At 42.3% G+C, this 14,248-nt stretch overlaps 1 protein-coding gene across 1 annotated transcript in view; it reads right to left on the bottom strand.

The window, feature by feature from the left end:
- The window catches only part of TBC1D22A (TBC1 domain family member 22A), a 121,580-nt gene that overhangs the window by 16,391 nt on the left and 90,941 nt on the right, over window positions 1–14,248 (bottom strand). Inside the window, exon 12 of the mRNA XM_083399843.1 lies at window positions 13,447–13,542. Within this exon, the coding sequence (XP_083255969.1) occupies window positions 13,447–13,542 (96 nt within the window). The remainder of the gene's footprint in view (window positions 1–13,446; window positions 13,543–14,248) is intronic.

The following is a 14,248-nucleotide window of genomic DNA, read 5'->3' as shown; positions in this document are numbered from 1 at the left end:
GACTAAATCCCTCTCTCCTAAAAAAAAAAGGTTCCCTATGAGCTTCCTGAGAATGGAAGCTTGCCTTCCATGGCTAGCAAACACTTACTCCCCTCCCATGCAGTCCATTCTAGCATAGACCTTACATATTCTACAGGTAAACCTGGGGAGGGTGCCTCCAAATTGTTGTTGTTTTTTATTAAATGTGTTTGTTGCCTTATCTTGCCCAAGGCAATTCAAAGCGACTTACAACCAACCAACCAAAAAGTTCCACATAGATACATTAAAACCAGCGGGAGGTGGATATAAATTAAGAACATCCCATCCATTTCTAAAAGGCTATAGAATAGTTAAAGCCAAAGGGATGGGTGTAGAGGAAAGTTTTTGACTGGCACCTAGGAATTATATATTTTTATGTTTAGAAGTGTGCTACAGCTATTCAAAGTTTGCAGAGGGTGGCCAGCAGATTCCCACACTCCAAATTCTCACTGTACCGTATGAGTTCAGGATTTTTCCCAGAGAGAGCAATATTTTAACTCTCAGGAAACCCTAATCTGATTCACCCGAAAACTCAAAACTTGTAGATTTCACAGCATGTGGTGGCCCCTATTGTGTGAATGAGTGGATGCCGCAGAGATAATACGTGCTAACCCTTTCCTACACCACCTCTCCCTGCAAGCCACCCGACACACACCTTAACTTTAATGTTAACTTTAAACTTAACGTTTGCAGAGATCAAACATGTTGAAACAAGAGCCCGTTGCTCAAGGCCATGCCCAAACTTCATATATTTGTCACAAAATGCCAAGAACTCTGTTACATGGCAACTTGCCTTATGTGGTTACTGAACAATAAATGCACACAAAAGTGGTTTTCACAGATTATCAGACAGTTAGAGCACAAACAGAAGGTGACCTTTACTGCTTGAAAGGATGAGCCAGTTAAATGCGATCAAATGCCCTGAAATGGCTGAACTTTAATTTAACCTAGCTCCAGCCTTAGATGTCCGTGTAAAAAACAAGGAACCGGCTCTGCCATTTTCCTCTTCTTCTCCTTCTTCTTCTTCTTCTTCTTCTTCTTCTTCTTCTGCTTCTTGTTTTTATATTATGTCACAACTGAGAGCTGTGAAACTTTGCTGTGATATGCTGGATTCCATGCTTGTGCAAACTGGGGGGTGGGGGGAAACAACCACCCCCCAAAACCGCAACTTCCTCTAAAGGTAAACTCAGGTGGTGAGAGTGACAGAAATGGCGGTAAATTTTTGTTCGGTATGCTTGGAGGAACTCCAAGGTTGGCAGAAAATAATAATAATAAATAACAGAATCTGGGGAGTGGGGAATCCCCCTGCCAAAAGGCCAATGAGATTTGTGCATGCTCTGTTGCCACAGAATGTTAAATTTCGATTTGAAAAGAAAATTTTGTTTGTTTCTATTAATTATATTTTCATACTGCCCTTCATCTGATAATTACAGGGCGATTGACAATATAAAAACACAAAAACACATGACACGCAAGAAGCAAATTTTGGGTATGCTGTACATAGCTTCAGCTTTCATGAAGGTATAAGCCTTGTTTTTGTAGAACCTTTAGTTTCGCCAAGTGTAGTCATATCTTAAAGGGTAAAGGTAAAGGGAACCCTGACTGTTAAGTCCAGTCGCGGACAACTCTGGGGTTGCAGCCCTCATCTTGCTTTACTGGCCGAGGGAGCCGCCGTTTGCCCGCAGACAGCTTCCGGGTCATGTGGCTAGCATGACTAAGCTGCTTCTGGAGAACCAGAGCAGCACACGGAAACGCCGTTTACCTTCCCGCCGGAGCGGTACCTATTTATCTACTTGCACTTTGACATGCTTTCAAACTGCTAGGTTGGCAGGAGCAGGGACCAAGCAACGGGAGCTACCCCGTCGCGGGGATTCGAACCACCGACCTTCAGATCGGCAAGCCCTTGGGCCAGGGGTCAGCAACCTTTTCCAGCCATGGGCCGGTCCACCGTCCCTCAGAGCATGTGGTCGGCCGGAGTTTATTTTGAAAAAAAATATGAATGAATTCCTATGCCCCACAAATAACCCAGAGATGCATTTTAAATAAAAGGACACATTCTACTCATGTAAAAACACGCTGATTCCCGGACTGTCCGTGGGCCAGATTGAGAAGATGATTGGGCCCTAGGTTGCTTACCCCTGTCCTAGGCTCTGTGGTTTTGACCACAGCGCTACCCGTGTCCCAGTCATATCTTAGCTTCTGTTATTGTTCTGGTAGTACAGCATGCAAAAATCATCTCTCAAGTGAATGGTATACTAATACAAGTCTAGATCCCTTCCCTTCCGCCTGACATGATATCAGAAAGTGACTCCCTCCTTTTTCTTTATACCTCCTTTTTACTTCGTTGATACAATCAGCTGCACACCCATTTATTTATGGCACCCTTTCTGGGTGCAATAAACTCCTCCTTCCACCCTTAGCTTCCTAACTTCCTCCCTGCCTTATCTGTGAATCATTCATTTTATTTGTGACGACTGCAGGGATTCAACTGCACTTTTCTCCCGAAGGAGCAGACTGCAATTTATTTATTTTTATTTTTGTCCCAGAGGAGGTGTTGCGGCTGTGAAACAAATGAGAGAAGAGGGAAGGTAAGACAGAGCCAGAGTGGCAGCTTTGAGAAGAATCTGCAGCGACGACTCGGCCGCATTTCCACAGCCAAAGCAGAGACTGAAAGAAGCCTTGATCAATTTCAGGGAAGACTGCATAGCAGATGAGACATAATGCGAGCATCCAAAGACTAAGGTATAATCTGACCTACTTACTTCAAATGCAGAACAACAATGCATTAGGACCCTACAATACCTATCTGCATGTATTTTTGAAAGAGAGAGAAAATACAGCACTAAACCATGTTCAGCCAGAACTATAGAAATGCAAAGACTGATATAAGCTAAAGACTAAAGACTATAGATTTAGCATTGAGATAGCAGAAGCACATTGATGCTAAATGTATTGGTAACTGGAACCTACATGTAACTGAAGTCACACACTTAACTATTTTGCAGTTACTGGATGTGCTCAGTGCGCCAGCTATGTACTTGCAGGTGATGCAGCTGTTCCATTCAATCCATGACTGGCTCCGTAATCAATCCATATCAAACAGTCTTCACTCCATCCACCGGATTGACAGATTCTGGACAGATCTCGTCGCAGAACAAAGGTTGATGAGAACATTAAAAACAGAGGCCACCTGACACAGTGGAAGAGGCTGATGGAAGACTGCGCAACAATAGTCTGGTAGGTGCACAGTATGCCAATACTTTCCAGCATCCCCATTACATGCCACCTCTGGTGTCTTTTCAGCACCGTCCTTTTTCAACAAGGGTGCACATTTTTCTCCCAGCCTATATCTGTCTTGGATTTGAAATGGCTTTTATTTAAGAAGCCGCTTTTCTGTTTTTTCAAAAAAAAGGAAATGGTTTTTACCGTATTTACTCAAGTCTAATGCACATCTCATTTTTTGCCAAATTACCATATTTTTTGCTCTATAACTCATTTTTCCCTCCTAAAAAGTAAGGCAAAATGTGTGTGCGTCTTACGGAGCGAATGCAGGCTGCGCAACTATCCCAGAGGCCAGAACAGCAAGAGGGATTGCTGCTTTCACTGCGCAGCGATCCCTCTTGCTGTTCTGGCTTCTGAGATACAGAATATTTTTTTTCTTGTTTTCCTCCTCTAAAAACTAGGTGCGTCTTGTGGTCTGGTGCGTCTTATAGAGACAAAAATATGGTATGTTGCGAACATTAAGGTGTGCATTAGATTTGATGGAGCATTACATTCGAGTAAATACGGTACCCCCGGGTGCAAATCGGCTGCGCAGGGCCAGGTGCGCCCTCCCAGCCGGCTGTCATTGGGCCGGGGGCACGCTGCTTCATTCCACTCCTCTGCCCGGGCCACAGCATCACTGCGCTGCTCAGTTCATGTGCCTTGCCACCTTGCGCACAGCTGCTGCCCGGCCAGACTAGTCAGAGCCGAGGGCTGTGCAACTGGTGAATCTGGACGAGAGGAGGCCAGGAGGCTGCTGGGCTGCATTTGGGGTGGACACCTGAGCCTGGGCAACCAGAGCATGCCAGCCACGTGGCCAGTCCTCAGTGTGCCCAGGCAGCAAAGGAGCCTGTGGGTGGGTGGGGACTGTAAAAAAGGAGGCCGCCCCTCCTGTAAGACAAGATAGTTTGAGGTGCTCAGCAGCGCTGGGGGATTTCTAGTGTGCACCCTTTTTTGCCAAATTACACTGCAAAAATTAGGATTCACATTAGATTCGATGGCACATTCGACTCGAGTAAATACAGTAGTTGTTTTTATTTTTGAGGTTTCTACTGTGAAAGCACTTCAAGATACTGAATTAAATAAGTTAAATAAATAGCAGCCGCACAACAGTGACTTCACTTACTGAAATTTATCACACATGCAGCAAACAGCATGCTGGCATGGGAACTTCTAAAAAGAAACATGATAACATGAACCTGAATGAATGCTTTGATAAGCGCAACACGTTCAACATCGCTGATAGTAGCCTCAGAAGGCTGATAAGCAGTTTCCATGCTTCTTTTGGATATGGTTTTCTTTCTTGCAGAAGATGCAGGTGTTATGCAGAAAAGCAGACATCAAATTGGCAGCAGTGGAAGGTTCCCTCTCAAACTGAGTCATAATTGAGGCCTCTGTTGGGTGTTTAGCACACGAGACGCACTCCTGCATTTTAACTTGTTGTCCAGCTCTTGTCACAATATGCAGCAATAGTGACTTTTACTCGCAAGTAAGGAAGAGATCTTTATTTGGGCTAACAGTGGTACCGGCTCAACAGCAAGCACAAGGCCCAGAAGTCATGCTTTCAAGGCGCATGAGCAAGTCAAGAGGTTCATAACTGTGGTAAGAATTCACCTCTGCACCACCTTGTTCATTACCCAGGTAGAGGAACAACCACCTTCTGAAAAACAAAAGAAGTCCAGCATCCAGATTTAGGGGCCCAGCGTTTATTATAGCTATTGCAACAGGTCAAAGCTCACTCAACTCTCTGTGCCAGTTGAGAAGGTCAATGGAAGATACAGTGAGGTCCCAGCAGTTTAGGTGCCCCTTCTGCCAAGCTTTTAAGGAAGGGCCAGGGTGGGCTCACGCCCAGGAACCTAACTCTGTCATCCTACTGTGGATGCGTACACCCACTCTCTCATGGAAAATGCATCTGATCCCACCTACAAATGTGGCATCTGGTCCTCAGCAAAAAGACTGTTTCCTACCCACCTGAGTCCAGTTCTGACACCTCTTCTTCCTCTGGCTGGTCAAAGTCCTTCCTCCCTCCCTGTCCAGGCTGTGCACGCTGCAGGAGGGATGATGGAGAGAACTGGCAGATCTGTTTCCTCCTCTCTGACATTTAGAGTCACAAGGGGAGGATTGCCATCCCTGAGCTTTCCACTCTGTCGTTTGCTCCTCCGCCTCCTCCTCCTCTTGTGCCTGGGGCTGCCAAATTCGGTTCCTGGTGGAGCCAAGCAGGCAATGACACCTGTGTAGTTTGGCCTATAGACACTCAGAAGAGTTTGCTATTGCTGCGGAGAATGACCTTATACTGTTACGGCTACAACATGGGGTCATGGCCATGGGGGAAGTGATAACACAGATTTTAACACAGATTTGAGAGCCAGTGTGGTGTAGTGGTTAAGAGCGGTAGTCTCGTAATCTGGGGAACCGGGTTCGCGTCTCCGCTCCTCCACATGCAGCTGCTGGGTGACCTTGGGCCAGTCACACTTCTTTGAAGTCTCTCAGCCTCACTCACCTCACAGAGTGTTTGTTGTGGGGGAGGAAGGGAAAGGAGAACGTTAGCCGCTTTGAGGCTCCTGAAGGGGAGTGAAAGGCGGGATATCAAGTCCAAACCCTTCTTCTTCTTTATACAATTATCACATGCACACCCTTTTTAAACCTTGATGTAAAAAGCAAGTTTCCATTTTGTAGCTGAAATACTGCAATAATTCAGCGTGGGCAAAAATATATCCCACTGTACAATAATATGTAATTCCTTGCTGAATTCATGCTTTTTAATCACTGCAATTGCTCCCAATTTATTAAATGAACTACTTTAAATTCATGAAGTTGGCCAAATTAAATATTTTCAGGTCACTGGGGCCATTCTCTAAATTAGACCCATGTTTATAGTAGTACTAATTTCCCCTCAGTATGCTGGCACAAATGACTATTACCACAGCAAATAGGGAGGTACAGTAAATACCTTCCTATTTTAGTTTTACAAACTCCTTCTGAAATGTGCACATTTTAGAACATCTTGGCTTTCCCTGTAATAGGATGGTTGTTTTATTAGTTGCTGTGAGGCTCAATTTGTTTTTATGCTCTGGCTTCTATAAACACATTAAATGATCAGACTTTCTTCTCTTTTTACATTTGTAAAGAAAATCTATATGGAATACTGATCAAAAGTGCAATTTACATATGAATTAACACACACACACACTATCCAATTCCCATGCATATGGAGCAAGAAGAAGGCATAAGATGAGGTGGGAAACTGAGGTGCTAATGGACTCCAACTCCCATCACCCCAAGTCACCAAGGCCAATAGACACAGATTATAAGAGATACAGTCATGCAACATCTGGCAAGGGCACTGGCTCCCTATCCCTGGTCTACGATGAGCGTAACCTAACATATTTCAGTGAAGGCTATGCAATGTCCTTTGTAAGTAGCATGTACCAGTGCTCAACTATGAATGTAAACATGTTCAGGATACAGTCTATCCCAATGCAAGCAAAGCATACAGATTTAATAAGGAATGATCCGATTATTTTATTGGAGAATAGGCAAGCGGCACAGGGAATAACAACAGGACAAAGCAGGACCTTAAAAGAAATACGGTACAGTGGTACCTTGGGTTACATACGCTTCAGGTTACATAAGCTTCAGGTTACAGACTTTGCTAACCCAGAAATAGTGCTTCAGGTTAAGAACTTTGCTTCAGGGTGAGAACAGAAATTGCGCAGCGGCGCAGCAGGAGGCCCCATTAGCTAAAGTGGTGCTTCTGGTTAAAAACGGTTTCAGGTTAAGTACAGATCTCTGGAACGAATTAAGTACTTAACCCGAGGTACCACTGTACCGAGAAAATAGTTTTAGGAAGAAGCTATATTCCTTTTGAAAAAGCTTAAATCCAACAACAACATACGAATGTGGAAAAATCGTATCGTTTCTGGGGTAACGTTGTGCATTCATAAATGTCTGAAGTGTTTTATACACAGTAAAGGATCAACTGCCTCAACTAAATCTGGCTGGGAGCTGTGGAGATACTTTGTAAAAACAGCTGGCCAGGAAGGTCGCAGTAGGACCTGGAAAATCAGGGCTGAAAACCGCAGCCAGACATGAAGCTCACTAGGTGATCTCGGGCCAGTCAGTACCTCTCAGCTTTACCTTGGGAATGTGACCAAATTAGGAATGGGAAATGGCCCTGTAACAAAATTAGCAAATATCATGATAGAAATGGAGGCAGGAGAGTTCAAAGGACTAGGCACAGGAGGAAGGAGAATTGAGTACAATGTTATTCCAAAGGTCCCCAAACACTCTTGAGCAGATTTTTTTTTTATTGGGGGGGGGCGGCGGGAGGATGCACAAGTGACTGCAGAGGGAAGGGGGAAGTACTGTATTTTTCGTTCTATAAGACGCACCAGACCACAAGACGCACCTAGTTTTTGGAGGAGGAAAACAAGAAAAAAAAAATTCTGAATCTCAGAAGCCAGAACAGCAAGAGGGATCGCTGTGCAGTGAAAGCAGCAGTCCCTCTTGCTGTTTTGGCTTCTGTGATAGCTGTGCAGCCTGCATTCGCCCCATAAGACGCACACACATTTCCCCTTACTTTTTAGGAGGGAAAAAGTGAGTCTTATAGAGCAAAAAATACGGTAGTGAAAACGGTTTCTCATGCTTTTTGCTAACAGCATCCTCTGCCGGCTCACAGACTTCTATCAGTGGATATATACCAATATCAGGAAAAATCCCGTTCTTAAAATGACTAATAAATATTCCACCTTTGTTGAACAATTCAGAACTTACATGTTTCAAAATACGCTGAACGTAATAGTTCAACGTAATGTTTTATTTCGCTTCCCTGAGCTTTGTAGCATCGTGTTTAGACAAGTTTGATCATCTTCATTTGTCTGAGGTTGCATCAATGTCTTCAAATGAAATAATGTTTTCTAATCATCATACATTTTCAACAGACACAGAATCGAGATTTCAATAAGTGTGCGCTTGCATTTTTTGAAGCAACACTGCTTACTGGATACCTCTGAACTGCTGTGTTTCATTTCAATTTTTACCATCAACCAAGAGCAACCTTCTGGTTCATGACTCAAACCCAAGTGTCATGGGGCTCTACAGAGGCACTTAGTTTCCACCCCAGAAATCCAAACTCAATCTTTACCATCAACCAAGAGAAACCTTATGGTTCATGACTCAAACCCAAGTGTCATGGGGCTCTACAGAGGCACTTAGTTCCCATCCCAAAAGTCCAAACTCATTACATTCAGCCAGCAGCACAGAACTCTTAAGATACAACAGGATTTTGTAGCCAGAAATTGGTCATTTTGGTCGAGTTTATTTAACCGCTTCCTAGCTTGAGTTTTTGCAGACAGGATTTTCTAGGCATTCATATGACATTCTTGAACTTTGAGACTTCTATTTAAAGTATTGATTTGAAAAGGTGGAGGTGCCCCTGAAACAGATATTCAGGCTGTTGGGCAGATGAGCAGCCTTTCAGCAAGAGGAGGCAGAAACCCTTGCTCTGTCTCTACTGAATGGAAGAGGCACACGGTCATCACACAGCCTGGGAAAAGCGAGAAGGAGGCTACCACCGTTCTTCCCTAGAAGTAGGTGACTGTGCTATACTACAACCCCCTTGAAAAAGCCTGTATAAATAGGGATTTCAAGAATGGTCCTTATTTGTCCTTAACTGTTGCTGTTAAAACGTAATCTGACCCACAAGTTATCCAACAAGAGGTAGTAATCACTGGTCCCATCACCTCCTGGCAAATAGAAGGAGAAGAAATGGAGGCAGTGAGAGATTTTACTTTCTTGGGCTCCATGATCACTGCAGATGGTGACAGCAGCCATGAAATTAAGAGACGCCTGCTTCTTGGGAGGAAAGCAATGACCAACCTAGACAGCATCTTAAAAAGTAGAGACATCACCTTGCCAACAAAGGTCCGTATAGTAAAAGCTATGGTTTTCCCAGTAGTGATGTATGGAAGTGAGAGCTGGACCATAAAGAAGGCTGATCACCGAAGAATTGATGCTTTTGAATTATGGTGCTGGAGGAGACTCTTGAGAGTCCCATGGACTGCAAGAAGATCAAACCTCTCCATTCTGAAGGAAATCAGCCCTGAGTGCTCACTGGAAGGACAGATCGTGAAGCTGAGGCTCCAATACTTTGGCCACCTCATGAGAAGAGAAGACTCCCTGGAAAATAACCTTATGTTGGGAAAGATGGAGGGCACAAGGAGAAGGGGACGACAGAGGACGAGATGGTTGGATAGTGTCCTCGAAGCTACAAACATGAGTCTGACCAAACTGCGGGAGGCAGTGGAAGACAGAAGTGCCTGGCGTGCTCTGGTCCATGGGGTCACGAAGAGTCGGACACGACTAAACAACAACAACATTTAACAGGGCAACTGATCAAGACTGGTAACAGTTGGAACTATCAAGTTATTAGGACTCTGATCTGCTAGGATCCATACCCTGACAGGGTTTATTGCTACAAAACTGTTTAGCATTTCACAACACAGCAGAACCAATCAACATGGAATTGTGCATGTGCTTTCTAGTGACAGATTCAAAATACAAGCGCATGGGATTTTCTTTCCCTGAGCGAAGAGTTATCAGTGTTCAATTGAGCAAAATGTTTAACAGCTGAGCACTAAATGGCCTGAATGCTGCCATCTCTTGGAAACATCCTAATGAAAGTAACTGAGAAATTGGGTTTGTTTTGTTTTGTTTTGTTTTGTTTTTAAATCAGCTCTAGAGCTAAGACCAAAGCAAACCATATTCTTTGTCTCCTCAGACTTTCTTCCAAGACTGATTTGGTATTCACTTTTTATTGTCAGTGCCTAGACTTTTTATCCTGAATCAGTTCTTTCAAATACCACAAGGAAATCCTTGGGCAAATACAATCACATAAGGGACATTAGCCCATATTAAACACGCTGCCTCAATTAAAATAAAATCATTAATGGAGACAAAACCCTTTGGTTAGTATGCACTTCATTATGTGTTTCGCTATTTCAAGAATTCAAAAAGCATTCCTGGGGCAGATACCAAGAGCTGACCAATGACATTACAAGGTTAATAGCCCCGACCTAATCATATTAGAAATATTCAAGTTTCAAAGAGAGTCTATTGGAATCTGCATTTTATTAAACTGCTGAACAGTGCAGAAAGATGGCATTACACACTAAACTTATGCTTTATGGGATTAAAATGTTAGGATCAGAGACTCCATAGAATAGAGTAGGCTCGAAAATGAAATGTTGCATAAGCTAGTGTTAGTGGAATGATCCTCAAAGCCCTTAGGTGCAGATTAGCCTATACAACTTTGTCCTTTTCAATCCTTTGTTTTCTTTCAGGCCACCTTTCGACCCTGAAACTGCTATAATTGCAGCTCTTCAGAGACAAAGTGAAGTGATATGTTGCTGATATGCTTCTTAGGTTGCTATGTTACAGTGATTATCTAATTAGGTACCTGCCTGAAGTGAATAATAATGGCAGCATTTAAACAAATCGATAAAATACATCCAATCAGTTCTTGGCAGGCCTTTATACCAGTTTTTATATATACTGGCTTAGAGAATAACCATTCAACTTTATGCTTGGGCAGCTCCATATAGGACTTGTATACCGTAAATGCTGACATATAAGACAATCTTTTAAGTGAGCCCATTTAATTGGTCTGGAAAGCAAGTTCCACTCTCTGAAAGTGTTGGTAAAATAGAAGCTAATATAATAAAACATTAATGCTGTTTTTGCATCTTCTCTGAAAGCAAACATAGAGGTACAAAAGGAGAAGAAAGAGGGCAACTCTGCTAACGCAACAATAAAATCATTTTCTAGATGTTGCAGGTTAAACTTACTTCAAATAAAGTGATTGTAAGGTTAATGCATGAGCAAAGTCTGCCTAGAACATTCTGCCAAGTTTTTAAACAAATAAAGATGTACATCCTAGTAAACATTGATTCAGAGTTTCACGATGAATTACAAAATAAAATGAATAGGATCAACAGAAGTGTAACGTCGGATACATGTAATATATCAAAAGCAGAAAATAAAAAGCTGTTTGAATGCACAACAGCTCACAAGCCAGATTGTCATTTCCTAGAGGTCGGAGAGCATAAAAGTTGGTAAAAGGCACATTCTTGAAAAAAAACACCATAAGTGGTTCTAGGAGTCTCTCCAGTTCCAGAAACACCCCGAACTACATTCCTGATTCTTCTAGGACCACAACCACATCCAGTTCATAAAAAAACCTAGGATATCTCCTTATTGCTATCATTTTTTTTTCCTTGAGGTAGATTGATAAGACCACCACTTCTCTCTCTCTCTCTCTCTCTCTCTCTCTCTCTCTCTCTCTCTCACACACACACACACACACACACACGACTTGCTATATTAGAGCCTAAACTAAAGTTTGGCATCATAGTAGGCTGTAAGAAAAGTGATTCTGCTAATTGTAGCCACTGTCCTAGGGTCAGAATGTCTTAGGCAATCCCATCCCATGATCTCATCTTAGCTGGAGATTGTCATGGGAATGGCATGTTATAGCTATACTGGGTTAAATAGACTGGATGTTTAAATCAGAATATTCCCCTCCTTCACTACTGAACATTTGTGTCAATTCTATTTAAGTTTCTGAAAAGGTAGATTTAATGTAGATAAATGTAGAACATTTCTAAGTGCAGTACAACCTGTCTCATGATTTGTGTGCAAGATGTAAAATTCATTAATTTACATTGTCTATGCTTAATTGATCACAGTGCTAAATGATGACTCCCTTCATATTCACCCCCATGACTTTGACGTTGACTTATTGTTCATTTCTTTAGCTAAAGCTGGGACATTTGAGATTTTCACAGGGCTGAAGAAAAATAGATGCAAACGCTTGACGGTGCCAGGAGATAAAATAATTGTGCATGAAATTTAACTTATTCAACATTAAAATACAATGAGAACAAACGACTCGACATATTAATTCTATGTAGAATGGTATAATGGCTGAAATTGAAGGAAGTGTGGTTTCTGAACCACACTAACATATGCCTAGACTTACCTTTATTAATGTGAGTGATATACGGCTCTTTCTGGCCTCAGCTTAAGTTATAATAGCAGCTTTATGTTGGCCACTGCTTCACTAAGTGGTAAGTTCACAAGAGCGTATTTTATTGCAGCCGAAAACTTGGGACATTTTGATTGATCAGCTTAGATCGAAAGATGAACCCCCTAAAGTTCAGGTGTCCATGTCCCAGTAATAATTTTCAAAAGGGGAGGGGGAATTAAAATGACCATGTGACCGGCTGGCTGAAACATAGCATATGTCTGAAGTTCCATGAGACCAGGAGCCACTCCAAATTACCTCTGTATGTACAATGCACGCAGGCAAGATTTATGACAGTGAAGGTAACCCAACAGCCCTTGATCACATATGTGAGACAGGGCACATCCCTCTTATCTTTCTGCAAAACTCCAGTGGGCCAGATGAGCCAGCTTTGTATCAGATAGCAAAGTGGCCATTGCTTTTTCCTTCCGTTGCCTTTTCACCTGGAATAAGCCGGGTCGGTACTCCGACAACGAAACAAGCCTGCCAGCAACACAGTCACACAAACCATATAAAATGCATACTCCCTTGATTACTGTCCCTCATCGCAGTGGTGAATGTCTCTTTGCTGGAGGAAATAGTCCCAGCTGCCTTGAAAGAGGCAGTGGTTCTTAAGAAGTCCTCCCTGGAACCTGAGCTACCATCAAATTGCCAATAGCCCATTCCTGGGCAAGGTGTTTGAGAGGGTGGTGATGGCACAGCTTCAAGAGTACTAGGATGGAGCCAATTATGTGGATCCATTACAATCTGGTTTCAGTACTGCATTTCAGCTGTGCAATTCTCTCTCCTTGGAAGCACAGATGGCCACACTGCCTACTAAGAACTCATCTCTTCCCCAAGCTTTTGTAGGAGCTGGCTGAGTCTGCATAGTACACTATGTGTTATTCTAGTGCTACTAGTTTTACCAGCTGCATTGTTTCCGTGTGGGTTTTTTTGTTTTGTTATGTTTTTTATTGCTGCTGTAAACCACGTTTGCGGTGAAAAGCAATCTATAAATTCAATAAATAAAATAGTTGCATCTGAAACAGTTTCAAGGAAGACGTCTGCTTATTTCTTTTACTGAAAACAAAGGCTACTTCACTTACTTGAAAGTCTCTTTCGTCTAAGATCTCCTTCTTCCATCTGACAAGGAAGGCAGCACACACATATAAATGGAAGTGAGAAAATCCCTCTGGTTCAGACTGAGAAAGAGAGAAAGAGAATTTATGTCTAACCAGACAATAACTGCAGTTTATTCATTATTATATTCTGTCATTTTTCTAGTTACTCCAAAGTTAATTAGCTCCAGGAGGTAAAATTGTTGCTGATTTTTATGATTGACTTATTCAATCAAACTCCAAAATCAGATCCCAAATAATTTTATCTTTATTTCAGGTGGGGAATTGCTCACCAGGAACCAACACTATTTCAGAGTACTCTATCCAATTATATAAAAGGCATGCTGTATCAATTAAGCTTTGCAGTAAGCATCAAGTAAAGATTTCTGGTGTCAGTCTTTGTTTTGAAAACTGCCTTGTGTCAGTGAACCATCTTTTGTTAAGAGGAATAGACGGTGGGGTTTTAATCCTGTTTATTCTCCTTGACTTCTTGATTGTCTTTGTCACCATTTAGCATAGTAACATTATACAGTGCCTGCCAAAACTGAGAATATGAGCATCGCACTGTGATACGATACGATGATACGATACTATACGATACGATATCTTTATTGTCATTGTCCCTTACGGAACAATGAAATTGAAAACTACATAAAACTACCATAAAACTACATAAAACTACTACAAAACTACATAAAACATTCAAAAACCCCTAAAACCTCTAAAACCCCATTTTAAAATACACTATACTACAGAGACCCCTTATGCTGCGTTTAGAACCAGAATTGCA

This window comes from Podarcis tiliguerta (assembly GCF_965153285.1).
Source record: "Podarcis tiliguerta genome assembly, chromosome: 10".
Classification (NCBI taxonomy): Eukaryota; Metazoa; Chordata; class Lepidosauria; order Squamata; family Lacertidae; genus Podarcis; species Podarcis tiliguerta.
Note: the sequence above shows the minus strand (reverse complement) of the source record. Positions and strands in the feature narration are given on the sequence as shown.